The following is a 21,008-nucleotide window of genomic DNA, read 5'->3' as shown; positions in this document are numbered from 1 at the left end:
CACCCTTAAAAAACGGACTATTTTGGAGACTTTTTTTTTTGTTTTAGCGTGTAAGAGAGGGTGTCCTCAGTAGTAGAAACGCCATTTAGTAACAAAAGCCTGAAACGTCCTATTTTCAGCGGGTTTGCGAGTTGATGGCCGAGGAGTATTTGTTTAGGGAGCGTGAATGTTGACGAGCGTTACACGTACAGAGAGTGAGAGGGTGAAAATGACTCGCTCTCAGGGGCCTTGACAACCTTTGCCCTCCCGGCTCTCGTTTCAGGCCTTGTAATTGCCATTGACCAATGGGCTCCCGTTTGAAACTGGACCCAGGGCTGCAGCTATTAACGTCCCCCTCCGAACGGATCTTGTTTTGATTCCCGATGCTTTTATAGGTTTTGTCTTTAGGAGACATTCCTGCTCGCCACATACCGTGCACCCCTTTCTGCCCCTATTTTCCTTCCTTCCCGTCTTGTGGGGCCATTGCCCCCCCCCCCCCCCCCCCCTGCACTCACAAACATACACACAACCATGATCCGCCTCTGCAAGTGTGTGTGTGCGTGTGTGTGTGTGTGTGTTGTGTTGTGTGTGCGCTAGAGCTACTGACCAGCCCGCCCTCCCTTGGCCCCTCCTGACAGCCAGCTACACTCCATGAACTTGGCTACCCGTCACAGCTGCGTTAAGATTGAAGGATGGGGGGCCCTTGTATCCAGCTGGGTCGGAAGACATGGGTGGGGGCAGGGCAGGCCCAGATGCAGATGGTTTAGGTCAAATGGAGATGTTTGAGGATGAAGGGGGAGGGGGACACAGGGGCTCAGGGGCACAATAACTCCAGAGGTTACTCCTCCAACCCCTGGAAAAATGCACTCTTGGAGTTTTCGTGTGTTTGTGTTGCAGGATGTTGGTAGTTGTTGTAACTAGCTTGGAGTTTGCGCTTATGTTTTTGGCCAGACATGAACTTTTCCACCAACGTCAACCCGATGGAATCTTTGACAGAAATCAAATCAACACTTCAGACAAAAAATGTTGGAGATCCAAGTCCATTCTTCAGAATTATAAATGTGTGATTGTATTAGTGGACCACATTAGTGGTGGTGCCAGGCAAAGTTCAACAATAAGAATAATACTAGACACCACTACAGTCTGTAGTCTGTACTCTAGCTGTTTGTTTACTGACCCCATCTGTGTGTTCTCTCTCTCGTCTGTTGTAGAACGGCAGTGCAGGCTGGGCGGATGAGGCGGACAGTAGCAGAGGAAGAGGAGAGGCCTCCAGAGACTTTGCTAAGGTAAGCGGCTGGAGGCTGTGATCAAAAGCCTGGACACCACTTACATGACCACATTCGTTCTTATAGATATCAAACTAGTGGCGATTGTGAATAAGTGAACCGTTTTGAAACATTCTTGACTGACGGATGTGTTGTGTCATGTTGCCTCACCTCTTCAGTTAAGTGTTGCAAACCACAGAGAGCCGGTGACATGCATGTATTATTGTGTGCCTGTGTTAGAGGAAACGCAGCATTTGTACTGCAAAGAACGTCGCAAAGACGAACAAAACAGATGAGCCGACACTTTCCACGGCCGATCGAATTAATCCTTGCAAATAGAGACTATGTCGGCTTGTGGTGCTGACAACAAGAGCCAACGGTGTCCGACGCGCAGCCAGAACCGAAGCCAGAACCGCAGCCAGAACCGCAGGCGACCGATGGCGACACGCAGAGACGCAGCGTGGCTCTAACACGCTTCTGTTTCCTCTTCCAGTTGTATGAACTGGACAATGACCCCAAAAGGAAAGAGTTTTTGGATGACCTCTTCACCTTCATGCAGAAGAGAGGTAAGAGCACCCCCGAGAAATCCACATTGTGTTAAGAAGCATCTGCCTCCTTTAGTTTGGGCGCAGGCTGAGGCATACACTTACTATTCATTAGAATTCATCTGAATCTCAGGGAAATCTTTACTCAACCTCCAATCATTAAGCACCTTTTCTACAGTTACAGCTTGGTTGAAATAGGGTTGTTGTTGTTGTTGTTGTTGTTGTTGTTCTCCTCTGTCAATGGGTTCCTGATCAGAAACGTCTGGGTTTAGCTCTATGGTTTCAGGCTTTATATCCTGTAGACAATATGTATAATAATATACATTTCAACTGGAAAACCGTGTGTGTGTGTGTGTGTGTGTGTGTGTGTGTGTGTGTGTGTGTGTGTGTGTGTGTGTGTGTGTGTGTGTGTGTGTGTGTGTGTGTGTGTGTGTGTGTGTGTGTGTGTGTGTAACAAGGCATGATGTCTATGGGGTTGTTAAGAGTTGCCACAAATGTGAAATTGGTTGGAGTTAATTTCCCTCCCTCTGCCTATGTGGAAAAGGCAAATACCACACAACTTCCATTTCTTAAGAGTCATTTCCTGTCTCACTGTGAGGCGGGGTTGCTGTTCTGGAATTTCACTGTGGATTGATTGGAGTTAGAGTTAGAGTCCATATAAACCGAGCAAGGACAAAGATATCAATGTAAAGGTTGTTTCCTTTGTGGCTTTGTTGTTCTGAATGTATTGGCTTGTCAAGTGTCACCGATCAACTTAAAAAAAAAAAAAAAGAAGAAGAAAAAGAAACTTGCTCTAACTCTCACTGGCTAAGAAAATCCTCTGCTAATTCCCCTCCCCAGAGTAAAGCCTATAAGGGGTCAGCAGGTGAGATCAGCAGGTGAGATCTTCCCCGGTTGATCCGGTGGTACTGCAGTATCAGAGCCGAGAGGATCTGGCACCGGCCTAACTTAATTAGTTGGCCAACAGCCGGGGAGGCTCAGCTGACCGCGTGCTGCTTTGACACTGCCTACAAAACCCCTATGACCAGGGCAGCTAATGCACTTATGCTCATATCAGACAAATCTGTTGACAAACGAGTTCCGTGGCTTGAGCAATACCTCCCAAGGTGAATCACAATGTTATTACAGTGGCGCATACTTTACATGATGTTTTGGCAGTGCTTGTGATGGGTGATGAAGGTCTGCGAGCGTGTGTGTGTGTGTGTGTGTGTGTGTGTGTGTTCATACTTCATTATGTTTTGTCACAGGCTATGATGGGTGATACCATGTATGCGACTGTGTACGTGATGCATAGTTTGTTTACTCAGACTGTGACGGATGATGATGATGATGATGATGATGATGATGATGATGGTGGTGATGATGGTGGTGCGTAACATTTTGTGCAGCCGGGTCCGTGTGCATGGTCTCATTCACGGGAGGAGCGGCTTCTGAGTGTCTGGTCTGGTCTTTGCACCCGGGGGTCTTGTTTGGAGGGTGATGAATTAAGCCGGGTTGGGGAGAGAGAGAGGGAGAGAGGGAGAGAGGGAGGGACAGGATCTGTCAGGGCCCTGTTAGCATCTCTGTCCAGTGGCAGACGCTGGGAGTGGTGGGCTGACCCTTTACTCGTGCTGGTCAGACGGGGAAATCCATCAAGCTGACTAAAATGCCACCCGACAGCAGATAACTGGCTGATTAAAAATGCGCCATGTCGCATTATGTTCACTAGATTGGCGTTTACTTGAGGCGAGAAAAAACAGGTTGACTTTTAACATCTTGTTCGTTGTCTGTCTATTGTTTTGTTTTGAGCAACACAAATATGATATATATTATAAAATGGATTTAAGAAAAAGAAAAGAACTAAAGACAAATTAGCTTGTAAAACCCACCTCAAAGCAAAGAGGACCGCTTCACTGCTAGCTTTGAATTTTATTACAACTCATTTACATTTTTATTTAACTTGTTTAGCCCAATTACATCTCCAGAGTGAATGACAGTGAGTGCAACTGGAATCGGCTTGCACGGATCAAGTTCCTGTATCCTCATCATCATCCGTACATGTGCCCAGTAGTGGGGGGGGGGGGGGTCGGGGGTGCAAGGGTCAGTGGCCAACAACAGTTGTAACAAACACTACTGTCACCAAAGGGCTCATCTATAATGGAAAAGTGTGAGGGCCGAGGAAGAAGGTTTTTTTTTTTTATTATTTGTGTTTTCGTCTGGGGGAAGTGAAAGGGCACCAGATGGACAAGAGAAAAGACGCTGTCATAGAAATGACTGGAAAGGTTAGAATAAAACGCCGCGCTTCAAGTGCCGATGCAAGACGTGGCCGAGACGTCGCTATCGTCATTAGAGGCCGTTGTGCAGGAGGGTAGGGTATAATTTCAGCTACTCTAGAGTGAGCTGGTCACCCCTCCCTTAAGACAAGAGGCACTTGGCTGACGTCTGCTGTCTCTCAAACCACCATCTTAATCACAGGGAGCAAATGGCTTTGTTGGATTCCCTTTTTTTGCTGTTGGTGCCAAGAGTGCAAGAGATGAAGAGCAAGCCTCGCTAAGCTCTCGTTAATGGTACCTTCTAATTACTGAGCGTTTTACTCCTCCTTCCATTTCACTTCACCAATACCGGATCTAGATTATTGCACTTTTCTTCTTTTTTTCAAATGACAGAGTACTTGGAAAGCCTTTTTTTAATTTCATGTTGCCATGCGGAACAGCTGGTGATATGGGGAATGCCGGCTTCTTCATTTGACTGACCTTCCAAGCCGAACGCTTATAAAACACCACCTCGTTCTGTGGAGCAGATTGGTCGGAGAGAGACAAATGGTGAAGTGCTTTTTCCCACCTCGTCGTGGGGCCTCCAGGCCTTGAGAGGAAAGCTTCAGCGGAAGGAAAACTTACGAGGGATTCCCATTTCCTGCCTCTGCGCTTAAAAACAGGCACGTGTGTGTGTGTGTGTGTGTGTGTGTGTGTGTGTGTGTGTGTGTGTGTGTGTGTGTGTGTGTGTGTGTGTGTGTGTGTGTGTGTGTGTGAGTGTGAGAGTGTTAATGGTTGAGGAATTTTAGCAGCTGTCCTAAAGCCTGTCTGTGTGTAAAGGGGCCCATTGATGGGCTCTGAATCCCAGAAACGGCAGAAGCCACACATGCAAATCCTCTCTACCTTTACTTCTTCGCTGACTCTTTCAGCCCCCGTCGCTGGGCCCCTTTTTCGCTCTCGCCTTTGACCTCCGCACTATTTGTTGCTCGTCTTTTTTTTTTTTTTTTTAAAGAGAGGAGCTTGGCTTTGTTCTACTGAAGAGCATCCCGTCATTCGCTGCGGATAGAAACATCCGCTAATGGCCCCGACATGCAAATGTAATGTAAATGCACGAGGACTCCTCGTGTTGGACGAGTGTGGGTGGAGGGTATTGGCCCTCGCAGAGTGGCGCAGACATCCGCGTCCATCGTATCCATTACAGGTTGTGTTTTGCGGTCTCACGCCCCACTGGGAGCGCGGAGAAAATCTCCGACGCCATTGACCACCTCAAAGGCCTCGATCAAGCAGATGGGCGAATGTTTGTTATGGCTCGACACCCCGGCCACTTTCTCACTTGGGATGGGGGTTCGGGGCAGGAGGTGGGGTTGTGAAGAGGTGATCGAGGTGGGTGGGGGGAGTCGGGGAGACTGCGAGAGCTACGGGTGCACGATAAAGAGGGAAAAAAATAAAAGAGTGATGCAGCCAACTGCCTGTCAGCGCTGTCCACTTGAGATGATTAATGGCCACAGGCTGTGATGGACAGAGCCAGAGAGAGAGAGGCTCCTGTTCAGTGAAATCACCAGTCAAGAGAGGAGGGAGTAACGGGGGGGGGGGTTAAAGACAAGTGTTTTAGCTCTTTCTACTCCAGCCAGAAAACCCCACACGTCGCGGTCAGCAAAGGCTAGATCCATCCCAGTGTGACGCTCTTAATGTCAAGTGTAGATTCAGCTTAAGAGGGGCCACATGGTGTTCTATCGCTGCTTAAGAGTTATTTTAGGGGAAAATCCCTCCGTAGTCGATTTAGGCCCGTTAATAGCAATAAAGCACTAAGCCGGACTTGTCTGCGTCATTAAGTTGCAGTGGTCTTGACGGGGCTGGGGGAAAAGATGTTCAGAATTAAGAGGAAGGAGTAGGAGGGAAGGAAGGGGAGATAATGATTATAATGGAGATGTCTCATTTAGCTGCAGCTCTGCTGTCAAACCTACCGTCAGCCGCTCTGCTCGGTGTGCTCCCAGCATTCAAGAACACTGTGTGTGGTCAAAAATGTGCCATTCCAATTGTATTTTCCCTTACTTAAAATTATTTTTTAAATCTGCCACTTTAAATCCAACCGCCACAGACACACACACACACACACACACACACACACACACACACACGCACACGCGTGCGCACGAAAACATGATTTGCATTAAAAACAAATCAAAATATCTGGGCCAGTGTTTCACATTTAGAGAGAATACATTTTCTGTCCTGGTTACGCTGGATCTGTCTTTTTGTGTGACGTGGGAAGAGCGGCCTCCCAGCAGGACATTAGAGGAAGTTCCCTAACTGTAACCCTGAGACTGAGAGCTCTGTCCACACCAATTACACCATGAATGGGCTCTGGGGGATCCATGTATGCATTATATTACTCCCCCGGTCAGCCTCACACTGGCCCTCGTAACAGGCGGGCCCTCTGTACAAACACCACACCACAATAGGAACATTCTCTGGCTCTTTGATATGGCCTCATTTTCCTTTAGTTAACACCCCACAACTTCTGGAAAGTGGCAGCACCTGGTTGGTTGAGCAACAAAAACACGGGGCATTGTGTGCACGTTTGTCCATTTTAGATGGTGTCGGGTTTCGGGCCGAATGATTTTCATCTGAGATCGACCTTACAACTGCCGCGTTGCTGGATAACTGTTACGCAATCCATGCAATAGTTGTTATCTGCGAACGTGTGATCAACCTTTTTCAACTATCTCTATATTCTGGATCGTTAAAGATGCAATCCTCACAATCGATGCAGTTTTTAAGAGCCTAGAAGCAGGTTTTACTTCGAATGCACCAATAAAATGCAGTTAGGAAATGACATTTTGTCCTCTCTTGTCTTTCTCTCTGTCTCCATCCCCTTCCTCCTCCTTTGCCACCACCCCGTTCTCCTTCCCCCTCTGTTTATTGTGCTACAGTTACAACCACTGAAACTTGATAACACCATGGGGGATAGGGGCGGAGGGCCGCACTGTGGCCCGCTCAGTGAGGCCGGGGGGGGGGGTTGGATTAAGGGGCCTCCTGTCCTACACGGGATGATTAATGATCTCCAAAGAAGCGGGGGCCAACCTTTTTTTTTTTTTTGATAGGGCATACGCTGACGGGCAGCAGACAAGGGAGTGACCGTCGTGTGTCTGTATGTGTGAAAAGAGAGGAACGACGAGGGGCATTCAAGGAAACCACAGTAGGAGACGAGGAGAGGACAGACGGGGTGCCAGGGGGGGAGGTTAAGGGAGGCATCGGCCGGCTCGCGTAGAGAGGAGGCCGTGCTCTTTCATTTCCCTTTTGAAAGCGCTCCGTCAGCGGGCAGAAGCTGACCGAGCTCACCAACCAGACAGAAAGATAATCGGGCAAACGCACCAAAAGACCGCCGCTGGTGGCAAAGGGCCCCTACTCTCAGGAAAGGGTGGGGACCCAAATGACACACAGATTCCAACCGCCGCTTTCTAATCATAACTCCAAGACGCACTCTAAAAGAAGAGGCAAAGCTATTCTCATTGGACAAGCCCTCCCCTGCGCTGGCGATCAAAGATTTCGTGGTCACCGCGTTGATATAAATGCGAGGGCTGAGATTATCTTGGTAGACTCCACCCATTGGCTGGCAAATTACAGCCCCGCCTGTGGGGAGCGAGTACATCTATGGTGGTTATGCTCCTCTCGTCTTTCAAAACAAAAGGAAATAGTAGTTTTGTGTGTGTGTGTGTGTGTGTGTGTGTGTGTGTGTGTGTGTGTGTGTGTGTGTGTGTGTGTGTGTGTGTGTGTGTGTGTGTGTGTGTGGGGGGGGGGGGTGTGGGGAGATGTCAGATCAGAATCTTAAGCCTTTTTTGTTTTTTGTTTCCGTTACCAACCGAGACTACTCTTTGTGTCTCTTCCTCTCTCTGTCTCTTCATCCCAACCCCCGCTCTGCTCCGCCTCCCTGGTATTTCCTCTGTCATTTAGCCAGACTGCTCCCCGGGCCTGGATTGCCACTGTGCTGTCCATCTTTAATTACGACCATACTGTACAGGGATTTGAGTCTCTAAGCCGCCGAGCTGGGAGATTCTTAATCACCACGCACGTAAGAAACTGAGCGGGGAAGAGGACGAGCGCAGGCCCCGAGCAGATTCATGCTTCCCAGAGAGGTCATCGGTCAGGATAAAAATAACACGGGCTCCTCGGATCCACGCACTTTGTTGTGGCATCAGTGGAATACATTTGGAAATACCCTGGAAACCAAATACTATTACAGTTCTACAAAACGAGTGTGAAGGGGCCAGTGAAAACACAAGCCGTTTTATGAAGAGGGTGTCGCAACACATTTCAAATCAAATGCAGCTGAAACTAAAGAAGCAAGCAGTCCTTCTTTTTGAGAGAGGAACTTTCTAAAAGGCGTGAAAATACGCCTGCACAAGGCTTTCCGGGGCGATGGTGTAAAGAAACAATTCAACTCTGTTAATGAATAAAAGTAACAGACAAAAGTAATAAGTCATATATTTGTTTTATTAATCATAAAAGCAGAAAAAAGGTGTGATGAAGATACCCTAGATTTACGTACTTTTATAAATCTAGAAGATCCACATTAAGATCCAATAAATTCTTGTTTATTTTGAAACAGTTCCTTTGTACCTTTCATGTGAAATATTAAACTTTTTTTCCTCTCAATATATATATATATATATATATATATATATATATATATATATATATATATATATATATATATATATATATATATATATATATATATATATATATATATATATATATATATATATATATATTGTGTGTGTATATATATATATATATATATATATATATATATATATATATATATTGTGTGTATATATATATATATATATATATATATATATATATATATATATATATTGTGTGTATATAGATGGATATATCTATCTAGCTCTCTATAGTTATATACACCTCACCATGTATTTTTGTGGGGTTCTTTGAGAAGCTGTTTCCTCGTGAAGCTCTCCCGCGATCAACACATTTCCCAAACTTCTGCTATCTCTGCATATCTGCATGCCTTGCATCTCCATCTGTGTCCTGTGTGTGTGTGTGTGTGTGTGTGTGTGTGTGTGTGTGTGTGTGCTCGTGCTCGCTCTTAAAGCAAAGTTTCCTGGCCTCCACACCCCTCGTGATGGATGCCATGAAACACATTACAGCCCCCAGAGGAGCCCTACACCAGCACAATAGCCCTGAGCTCACTTCCAGTGCGGCTCTGGCTTTGCGTGAGCCGCGTAGTAACAGAGACCTGAGTGCAAAAGGGGCCTAATGGAAAACAAGACGCTTGATTTGAGGCGAGAAACGGACATGAAAGGCGCAGTTGCCAAATGCTATTGCCTCTTTGTCGGTGACATTTTAGGCGATGTGGTTTGTTGTGGGGAGTACGCCAATAAGAGAGAGGTGTGGTCAGTTAACAAGTTATGACGGATGAGTTTTCATCTTCTGCAGCCGCGCTGAAAACCTTTCCCTGATGTTTCATTCTGTCGTGTAACTTGGGCTCCTCTAAAGGTATTGAGAGCGTGTGGACGTTTAAGGCCGTCTGTCTTCTTCTCATAGCGGTAGAGTTGATGCTATTGATCTCATTTGAAGTCACTCTGCATTAAGAGCATCGGCTGAATCCTTGAAAGGTAAGTGTATGACTCACTGTCATGGATTCCAAAAGCCAAAAGTAATTAGCATTGATGGGAGTCGGAATTTTCAAGATGAGTGCCCACACACACACACACACACACACACACACACACACACACACACCCTGCTTCCCCTCATGTCCCTCGCTCTCCTCGGCTTATAGCAGCTGATGTCCCCCGTATTGATCAGTGGTGCTGGGCCCCAAATGGCACTCGTCAGCTGATGGCTTTATCTGTCAATCCGGGTGTCTATTGATCGAAGCAGTTAGCTGTGTTATAAAGCTCGCTAGAAGGGGAGAGGGACACCCTCAGTGCTGCACCTGTCAGTGAAGACGTCACTGCCACCTTCTCGCGCTTTAAACGTTAGCTGTGAGCTGTCACAGATGACCTCATTAGCCCCGAAGAATACCTTTTGTATTTCTCTATTTTGTGTGTGTTCCATTACGTCTCTCTCCCTCACGTTGTTTATCTCATGTATACTCTTTATTAGCATGTTCTTAATTAGTTCTGAGTATGCCTCTCTGTCCGTCTCTCAGATCACTTTTATTTTGAGCTAGTCGAGTGAGCCTAACCTTCGCAGCTTTGTCTCAAGAAGCTGCAGTCGATGCCGACGCCCCCTCCCTCTATTATGCGTACAACATACCTTTGTCATGTTGCTGTGACATATACATTCTTGACATTTCTGCAAAGAGCAGAGATGGCTGTTTACAAGGCCGAGCTCTTGGGTTACTTTTTCTTCCAGTCCAGTCTGTAAATATAGAGCAGAGGTCGTCCACTACGTTTTCACCGAGCTCTTAACGTTTTAAATTGTGACGCAAAAAAGGCTTCGGCTGATATTCTAGTACATGTTTTCTTATCATGTAAGTGTGTTTGACGTCTGATGCATCGCGGGTTAAAAACTAGATGGATTAAGAATGTTTGCAAAGCAAACCGGTTTTGATACTTTGTGTTAATAATGCACATGTTGTATTAACATGTGGTTAACTATACACCTCTTAGTGTGTTCTTAAGTAGTTCATCTTGTGGATAGAAAACAACTTGTATTGACCGGACTGTAACTCACAATACAGGCCCGTATCATCAGTGTTTATAACCACTGCACGGGTCAACAAAGATGTGAACACACCCCCTCCTCTCTAAATGTCCTCTGCTGTGGTTCGCCCTTCTATCAACAATCTTGCTCATAAATTTGATTTTGCCAAAAGATATTTTTAGTCCAATCACATTACAGCTTGAGCCTTTTAAACCCGATTCAAACAGGAGTGTTGGATGTTCTTCGGATGGAGGGCTGAGATGATGAACGCTCCCAGCAGAACTGGATATCCAACATTAATACTTTCCGACCAAATCACCTCTAGCACTTTACCATTTTGTTAACTTAACACACCATTTCAGCATATTTCCGATATAGCTGTTGGTGTTCGGAAAGTATCAAAACTCAGATCTTGCATCGGCACTAGCGATGCAAAATTGACAACAAATCCCGGCGGCATTAACAGAATTGTGCAACAACGGGGGTGGAGAAATGTCCACACACTAAATGCATGAGCAATGCAACAGGTTCAGGTGGTTTCTGCATGTTGTGTGGAGGCGTACAGCCTGCAGCGCTGAAGACATTAAGAAAAACACACTCTCCTTAGGTCGAGCGTTGTCAAATCAATCCCTCAGCAGCAGGTCGGTGCAATGCAGTCGAGGTCGTATTATCTGATTCATTAATCGTAAAGTGAGCGTACAGAATGCTGGCGTCACAGTAGCACACTCCAAGCGCTGGCCTCTGGCTCGTACATTGCAAATTCATCAGCCACTTGCACAATTTCACTGGTCAACTAGATGTTAATGGAAGACAAACATTCCCAGATAGTGGTTGGTTACCTTCAGATATGGCTGCTGGGTGGAGGAGCTAGACTGGGCCTGAAGCAGTAACGGATGGATGTATAAACAGATACTAGTAAACACCGTCAGTCATTTTGTTTTCCTTTTTGTTAGGAGCAAAAAAAGGGAGGGAGGGGGGGGTGAATGTATGCATTTATTTAATTATATCCATAACCTTTCTTTAAAATTGCAACATTTCATGTCTTTAAACCTGTATTGCTTGTATTATATTACTTTTTTATAATATAGTTTTTTATATATAGATATAGATCTATATCTATAGATATATCTACGTAGATATATCTATAGATCTATATCTATAGATATATCTACGTAGATATATCTATAGATCTATATCTATAGATATATCTACGTAGATATATCTATAGATATAGATGTATCTATAGAGCTATATCTATAGATATAGATATAGATGTATCTATAGAGCTATATCTATAGATATAGCTATATCTATATCTATAGATATAGCTATATCTATAGCTATAGATGGATGGATGGATGGATGGATGGATGGATGGATGGATGGATAGATAGATATTTGCACTTATTGTAAGTCGCTTTGGATAAAAGCGTCTGCTAAATGACTGTAATGTAATGTAGATATCAGGAACCCAAATTTTCCCCGTTTAAAATTCACTTGTCAGATTTCCTCTATTTCTGAGAACCTCCATGGATTGGTAGTCACGGTGAAGAACCACGCAGCATGAGAGTCACCAACCATTCACCCGTCTCTCTGTCGGCTCCATATCAGCCGCCGTTGATTGGGGTCCGGTCAGTTGATCTGCTGGGTCTCTGGGGATCGAGGGGACTTGGGTTACAGTCGGAGAGGCCATCTCACTTTTCGCGCCATCCAACCTTTTCAATCCCCCCCCCCCCCCCTCCCCCTCTATTTCACCAGGTGACCCATCTTCGTGACACATGGAGTAGGTGTCATGTTTCCCTTTTTTTCCTTTCTTTCACTCGCTCTCTGTCTCTCTGTTCATCGCTCTAATTCAGTTCAAAGACGGCGCTCTGTCAAACGGCCGAGGCTGAACAAACCAGTGAACGGCACTTTAAACGCCACGTTAACTCTACCAGACTTGTCAGTGCAGAGATTCATTGCCGAATCGTACTGGGCAGACCTCTAATCGTGTAATTCAAGTTCTAATAGTGTCATTATTGGTAGTGGGCGAGCCTCCCCAGTGCGTGAACTGCACCCGGTGAGATTTACAGCTGCTGGCTGTTGTTTGGAGCCTCTGCAGGTTTGCGATGTTTTACACCACATGCCGAAGCAGTAGACGGTGCACCGCAGACGGCTCCTTTTAAAAATACTGTCTGTCTGCTCGCTGTAATGATTCTTACTAAGAAGCTACTCTGGCTGCTTCCTGAGTAAATATAGCTTCAAGTGACTTATCCATCATTTAGGTTCGCTTCCCCCCCCCTCCCGTTGTATTTGTTCTCTTTGTTGAGACACTGTGAGGAAGAGACAAGAGTCCAAAACCTCATATGAAGGTATTAATTTACTTGATAGTCACAAGTTGTGTTCTCTATCTACTCAATAAAGTGAAGAAGCCCTGATGTGACAGCCTACACAGTTCTTTGCTCTGTGTTCTCCCCACATGTGTTGATCCCTTTATTTGCACTGTTGTCGGCTATAGTCCCATCATGCCGTAGCGTGACTCGCTAATGTCGTAGCATTGATGGAGCAGCATTGTCTCAATGTCTCTGCAGATGGATACACTTTATTTGAGAGTGGAAACTCACCGGCCAAGGGAAAGACTCTGTTTTCTTTGCTCTTTGTGTTCCTTATCTCTGCCGTTATGTTCGGTTGGCAGAAGATAATATTTCCTTCTCTTCCCCGCCTTGCCTGTCTCCCTTTGTCTGTTTCTGCACTTTTATTGACACGACAGGAATGAAACCTGTACAGCGCACATCGACCCGCAATGCTGTATTGTAGACTTTATTAGAGGAGCGTCCCTCTGCTTCTATCTCTCCGTCTGCATCTCTATCAGCTGTGGCTTAAGCGTCACGCTTAGAATAGCGATGTATCTATAGTGTAACGTTGCATTTAACTTCCCTGAATGTGGAGGGTGCATATCTCAACACTTGATATGAATTGGTCCGCCGTGCGACTGGTGGCTCTGCCTGGACTAAAGATAGCGAGTTCCATACACTCGAGGCTTTTTTACCATTTATGTCCCTGGCCGTGCATTAAAAATAAAACAAACATGCCCCAGCAGAGCAGGGTCCTGACAATATGCAATATGCTGCCCCGACGTACAGACGCGTAAACTAAACAGCCAGGAGGCTGCCCGGCGTAAAGTAAACACTTAGCATGTGCAGACCAGACATCTGTCTCACCTGTCAGTGTCTCTCTGTCCCGCGTTAATGAAGGGTTTGGGCTGTTCTGTAATGACGGAATTCATAAATTGGAGGTGTCTGCGAAAAGCAGGAATTGCAGCACTCACGGCATTTTGAAACGCCAACAATAGTAATACCCTCTGGAGTTTCTTACCAACACTCCATCTAGTACGCTAAGTAAGTGTGCTTCTACTGAACTGAGGAAGTGAAGTGCAGAGAGGGAGATCCCTGGGTGGGTGTTATCTGGTGTGTGGATGTGGTGGAGGAGGAAGGTGTGGGTGCTCTGAAAGGACTCAGACGCTGCCACGAGGCCAGGGGCTGTTTGTGTTGGCTGACACCTTCCTTACAGCAGTAATCCAGTCTTTCTCCAGCTGGCAAGTCACTACACCTCCCCCCTTCCTTTTTCCCTTCCTCCCTCCATTCCCTCCTGAAAGCTCAACAAATTTGCTCTTTCTTATTTTTCGCCTCTTTTTTTTTTTCTGACACTTTTTAATCTATCTCTGATTGCCTCTCTCTATCCCCCCCCCCCCCCCCCCCACCCTGCTCCATCTGTTTTTCCGTCCTATGCGCTCTTTACATCGGCATTCATGTCACCTATTACAAAAGATGGTAGAACGATCCAACGAAATAAACACCGTCATTAAAGCAACCAAAGGCCGTGAGATGACACGGAGTTCCCTTCTGTCCCTCTCCTTCTCCATGTCCCAGACCATCGGTAGATGTTAGGGAAACCTCACACCAGCCAACGCTCATTCACTAAAAATGCATTTCTTGTCCGTTGGTTGGCTGTCGCTCTGTCACTTAATTATTTAAAAAATGCCCATCATGTGAAGTCAGCGATATGCAATTTACCACAACTGGTGCCAGGGGCACCCAATTGATTTATTATAGAAGCCCCTTTAATGTGAACAGCTGTTTCCTACTAAAAATAGGTCAGGGGTCAGATAAAATGACCTTGTCCCCCCCTTCCTCCCACTGAGATAGAAAGCTGGATGTGAGGTGGGAATGTGACTGTTTGATTCAGATGGACAGTCTGTCTGTGTGTGTTTGCTCAGAGCATGGGGCCGCTGCAAGTCATTATTACAGACTGCGTATGGTCTGATCAATGTCTCCATGGCTAAAAGGCTTTTTACTGGATTACACAATATTTCACTGTATAACTGAGTTAGCATGAATGGGTTTTATTATCATTCGGTTGTGTGTTAATGGAGAGATTTATTTTCCCATAATGTAAATGCTGTAAATGGCTTCTCTGCTGGGAAATCATCGCGGGCATAAGGTTCAGCACATACGAAGATGTCGATTATCTGCACAAAATATCGAAACATACGTCACCTAATATGAAACTCTGTCCAAACGTTTTATCCCCGAGAGATCTGCATTCGTCAAACCTTTCTTTCTCCTCTGTATCTGTTATCATTTGAAGTCTAGCCGTTTGAAGACCAGCCGTGTGGCTCTTGTGTTCACTGTGGCAGTCGGAGGAAGGACTTAGGGAGTGGTTCGGGGGCCCTCAGCCGCGGCACTTCCCACCAGAGCGACCTCTGACCCCCGGTGCCATTAATCACTAGGCTCCTGATGGCCCTGTCCCTGGGGGAAAATCATTCCGGGGCAAAGGATGATGGGAGGTGAAGCCTGCAGCCAATTACAGATTGGCTCAGAACAGCCGAGTGGACAAATCAGGGCTTTGCAGGCAGATGAAATGCCCAATAGTTGCCTACTTGAGGCCGGCATGGCCCGGCGGCATGAAGTCGTCTCGTGACACTGCTGATCACGGTGTCTCTCGTCTTCACTGCAGAAGAGTGAACAACGAGGCTGAAATGGAAACAACTGCAACGGCGGTATAGAGTGCACATTAAAGGGGCCGTGAGAGGAGTTGTGCTGCTGCGATCAAAAGAAATGTTTTGGACCGGTCTAATTAAGCCTGTTGGAGCTAAATGTCTCCAGGGTCGGACACGGAGCAGATGTGGGACACCAAAGGCTGGCTCTCAAATTAGGGAACTCTCCGGCTAACTGCCCACGTGTTGCTAATGTGATTTTTGGTCAATTACGATATTATCAAAGGGGCTTTCCCATGTGCTCGGGCCACGTTGAAATGTGAAACCTGGCTGATGTGAGCGTTGACTAATTAATGCTGTTTTAGGTTTCCAACGCGCCTCCGTCACACTTAAAATATATAGATAGCTGTTCGGTTTACTCTCTCGCACGCTCTGAAGGTAGTTCCTTGTAAAAACATAAAATCCCGTCTGATTGGACAGCAGCCGCTGATAAAGCGGTGAATAAAAGCATAGGCGTGAATTAAAGGCCAACTAACTGCTGGCCTGTCACTATGGGGCCAGTGCCGTTGTGTCTCATTTGTTGTGCTCTCATTGTTCATGTCCGGGCCAGTATGAAAACATGGCTTCCTGCTGACCTGCAGTTTAATTCACACATCAATAACCCCCGGCTGATCTCTGACCCCTCTGGTTGTGCTAATTGTTTGATGCAGGATTGATGTCCAATGCTGCATTAAATAACTGACGAGGCGCCGGCAGCAAAGCATTCCTGGTGCTGTGACCCGCTGCGTGTTCTGGAACTGTGACAACTGCCCGGAGATGTTTAGTGGAACATTTGGTTTACTACCCCACCTCAGAATAAAGCTCCGCTTCTTTCAGGTCTATTAGGAATCTGGTAGCCACATTTGAGATCCACTGGAGAACAGCAGCTAGTTCAGTTGCCTGTTATGCTGTGCATTGCTGGCTGTAACTTTAAGCAAGCTTCACATTTATATACTACTGTTTACATTGTTAACTTGGTCACAACTGATTCTGAAAAGGTATATCCATTCATGTTTGGATTTCCTTCTGAAATTAAAAAAATGTAACATAGCTACCATAGTAAAAAACTATTTGTATTGGTCATTTAATACTGAATGCTCCTCCTCTCGCTCGGTGCGTATCTAATCCACATGATCTGTAGAGGAAGCTGGCATCTTGGCAAAGGCCCTCTTGTTTTGATAATTGTTAATTGGCTCTGGAGATAAGATGGCTAATTTCCCAGAACAGCATTTTCTGCAGCTGAACAATACATGTCGGGAACCACTGCTCCATAATGACAGTTAACGGGTTATAGGTGTCTCTCACCTCACCCAAACACAGGTCCCACCTTTGTCTCCTGGAAGTCTTTCTAGACTTCAAGAGTGATTCTCGGTGAACACAACAGCAGAGAACACTGTACTTCTGAAACCTTCTAACTATAACGGCCGGTATTGAGTAGTCCACTGTCGTAGCCATGGTGCCCCTGACGGAGCTGCCACACTTATGTAGGTCCATGTGTTCACCCCGGCCCCTTGCACATGGCTTAAAGACATGTTGCTAACTTAAGAAAATGAATCGGGGCTAATCTTCAGGCCTGATCACACTGCTATTTTACACGGCCATTAATGAGTCTGATTGAGAGCAGCCTGTGGAGGGGCTGAAGGATTGGCTGGCATTAGCTGCGAGGGCAAATCTGTGCGACCCCCCCCCCCCCCCTGCGCCGGGGCCCAGCAGCACTAACGGCAGAGGGGTGTGGATTTACTCGGCACAATCCTCTAAATGAGCTTCATTATACTGGACTATCCAAGAGCCCCCCCCACCCCCACCCACCCACCGCTGCCCATGGATTAGCAGGTCGTCACAATCCACAGTCCCCTCCTCCCGCTTCATGCTTACACTGTTGCACATTGCACTTTTTGATTCTGTTGCGACACCCCCCCCCCCTCCTCCCCACGCTCCCTGCAAGCCTCACTGCAGATAAGCTGTTGACAAGATTAATGCATCTGTATCAAAAGTCTAGAGCCGCTTTGCTTTGTGTTGTTTGCGAATCCCCTTTTCCAGGTCAAGCCAGATTGCCTTAACTGGGCTAATATGTTTTCAAGCCAAATTTAACAGACGTGCAGGCAGCAGGCCGGACACCCTTCTATTACCAGCATCCTGACGGCACTTAATATCAGTATCTAGAGGGCTGAAATGATTCTGGGTGTTTCAGCATTGATCGGTTGAAGAATGAATGCATAATTTAGAATTCGCCCTGCTTCGTCATTTACACTGCAGCAGCTTTAAATGTGTTTTCTGTGTTAGGTGCCAATATGTCTGAGCAGAGACGCACACACAAGAGGAATTGTCAGCATTATGGCTTCGATTCCCGTCGGGATGGTCCATGTTAAAAATGCATGCACACGTGATGCACAAATGCACTTCATCCACCATAAAGCATTCATTGTGCGTCACTAAGCCGCTGCAATTCAGATGTATGACTTATACCTTATTGATTTTATTTTATGGTTTTCCTCTCCTCCACAGGAACCCCAGTCAATCGTATCCCCATCATGGCCAAGCAGGTCCTGGATCTGTACATGCTGTACAAGCTGGTGACGGAGAAGGGCGGCCTGGTGGAGGTTATCAACAAGAAGATCTGGAGAGAAATTACAAAGGGACTCAACCTGCCTACCTCCATCACCAGCGCCGCTTTCACCCTGCGCACACAGTGAGTCTTTGCATCGGTGTGGCAAAAAAAGAAAAAGAAGGCTAAATTAATTTAGTTGGCTGCAGTAGCTAAAAACTGTCCCAGTCTGACTTATTTTAATCTTATATAAACTCTAATCTAATTTACGGGAACTAAATAAAGAATCTCAAGTGTGTGACTTCCCATCTGGAAACAATCATCTTCCTTATACCATGAATATGTGGAGTTCTGTGTGTGTTGGTATGAGTTCTGATGTCAATATTAACCCGTGATGTAGTGTTTGTACACATGCGGGTTTGTTTCCCCCACCAGGCCGCCTTTCCCTCTTCACATTCAATCCCTCCGTCCATTACATCACACATAGCCTCCATTGATTCCCATAGATTTATTGACGTGATTTGGGTCAGGGTTCACGATGACTAAGGTGGGGTTTGACTGACGGATTGTGCGGCGACTAAAACGCTCCCGCTATCTCGACTGAAATCCTCCGGTAGATGCAACACCTCTCTATCCTGTCCACTGGCGGGGGGGGGCTAATGACCCTTTATGTATTTTTAATGTCGGTGGGCCGTTGTGAGCAGCGCTGCTCCGTTGGCTCTATCTAATGGACGCTGCTCTGAGCTCCTTATTGATCTGCTTTTCCACCATTATGCAGCCGGCACGCACAACACTGTATGTTCACTTTACCTAAAGCTCTTATAGGATGCAGAAAAATACCAGAGCTGTGACTGCGCATACTTGTGGAGCCCCCTGTGATGTCATCCAAGTGTACGCGGCATGCAAAACACACACCGTTGTCATACCAAGTTGTCATTGAGCCCCGTTCTATTCCATGCACTTCAGTAAGACGGTTACTGTCGGCTTTCTGCAGTAACTTGATTTCTTAGATGTCATGTAAACACGGGGGTTTCTGCTGTGTATTCATGTCACCAGGTGTCAAACAGGGTTTGTACATGTGTGACAGAATCTCTGTGACAACACTGCCAGAGAGGCCGTTACCAACTAAACAAATCAGTTTCTGCACCTCGCCTCATATCGTAGTTCCACTTTAAAAAAAAAAGACGAAAACTCGGTTTACGCGTCGGCTGAACGTAAACAGGTTTTACAGCAACCGGTTTACTGCAGCACGTGTGAACGCTTTCTCTGATTTCCTGCCTTTATTTTGTCCATGTTCCTGATTCCTTGTCTGCATGGTGATTTAGTTGCTGGTCAGCTGAAAAACAACATTTCAGAGGCAGAGGTTACTGTCCTCGACGTCTGCTGACAGCCCGTATTATGTGCCTATGTAGTATATTAAAGGTGACATATCATGCTCTTTTTCAGGTTCATCGTTGTATTTTGGGTTTCAACTAGAACACATTTACATGCTTTAATGCTAAAGAAGCATTTATTTGTTCTCATACTGGGGGGGGGCGGTATATAGTAATGAGCCTGCATGTGACATAGGAAGGGGGGCCAAATCTGAATGGTTTGTTGAATCACGTTTTCTGATCCAAACAGGCTGGATTGTCTTATTTCACAGTTTGTGGGTTGGTAGGACACTCCAGAAACCGAAATATATGCGCACAAGCACTGAAGGAGTTCCCCTTCAAGTATATCATTGTAAACATTTCACAGTTTTTATGCCAAATCATGATGGTGATCGTTTTGATTCAGTTAGTTCAGGTTGTGGTTATGTTCTGAGCTGGATTAAGCCATTAAGCCTGGTAATGCTAATACTTGCCATGTGAACGTTTCTGCGGTGATCTGATGCATTGTGTCCGTGTGCGTTCTCCTCTCAAGGTACATGAAATACCTGTACCCGTATGAGTGCGAGAGGAAAGGCCTCAGCTCCCCCGGTGAGCTCCAGGCCGCCATCGACAGTAACCGACGCGAGGGCCGCCGTCCGAGCTACAGCAGCAGCCTCTTCCGCTTCTCTCCCTCTCCCAGCACGGCTCCCCACATCCTCTCTCCTCCAAGATGCACCTTTCAGCTCTCGGGGCTGGGGCTCGGGGATCCTCAACGCCTGCAGTGCTCACCGGGACACTCTCTGAAAAAAGGTGGGAACCATACAGTCCAGACACAGAGACTTCTGATGGCGGGAATACATACCTCCAGAGGCCTTAACCGCCATTACTTACACCAGATTTACACTATTTAGTGTCCTACAGATTTAGAAAATATGGCAGCGTCTGGATGAGGCTAATCTTTATTCCCCAAATAGAAATGTGGTGATAATAAGGTGTGTGTGCACCTAAACAGGCAGCTCTGAGACATACCTGTGTGTAACTATGACGGGTGAAGAATACATGCTTTATGAAGGTTTTATTAAACTGGGTAAATGTTTACCACAGAGGACTGCTGGGATTGAACTGGAGAGTTCCATTTACAGATGTGCTGAGACTGAAGCATTCTTTGGGAAATACTGCCCTCTGTCGCACTTTAGAAATACTACAACTGGCCATCGACACCTCAGTGAAACGGTACTCACAGATCAGGCTTTTAATGATTTATGGAGGCTTATTTTTCAGCATCAGCAAAACATATCAAATACTGTGCAATTATATATATATATATATATATATATATATATTATAATATATATATATATATATATATATATATATATATATATATATATATATA

At 45.9% G+C, this 21,008-nt stretch overlaps 1 protein-coding gene across 1 annotated transcript; it reads left to right on the top strand.

Annotated features, from left to right (window-relative positions):
* The first annotated feature begins 706 nt into the window (after positions 1-706).
* LOC137888516 (AT-rich interactive domain-containing protein 3B-like) lies at positions 707-20,592 on the top strand. The gene is made up of 5 exons (XM_068731917.1): positions 707-799; positions 1,191-1,265; positions 1,738-1,810; positions 18,221-18,404; positions 20,166-20,592. Exons 1-5 carry the CDS (start codon positions 707-709, stop codon positions 20,521-20,523), a joined length of 783 nt encoding a protein of 260 aa, XP_068588018.1. The 3' UTR covers positions 20,524-20,592.
* The last annotated feature ends 416 nt before the right edge of the window (positions 20,593-21,008 follow it).

This window comes from Cebidichthys violaceus, unplaced genomic scaffold (genome assembly GCF_023349555.1).
Source record: "Cebidichthys violaceus isolate CVI_PGR_0920_01 unplaced genomic scaffold, fCebVio1.0.p SCAF_546, whole genome shotgun sequence".
Lineage (NCBI taxonomy): Eukaryota > Metazoa > Chordata > Actinopteri > Perciformes > Stichaeidae > Cebidichthys > Cebidichthys violaceus.
This window is presented reverse-complemented; position numbering and strand designations above follow the sequence as displayed.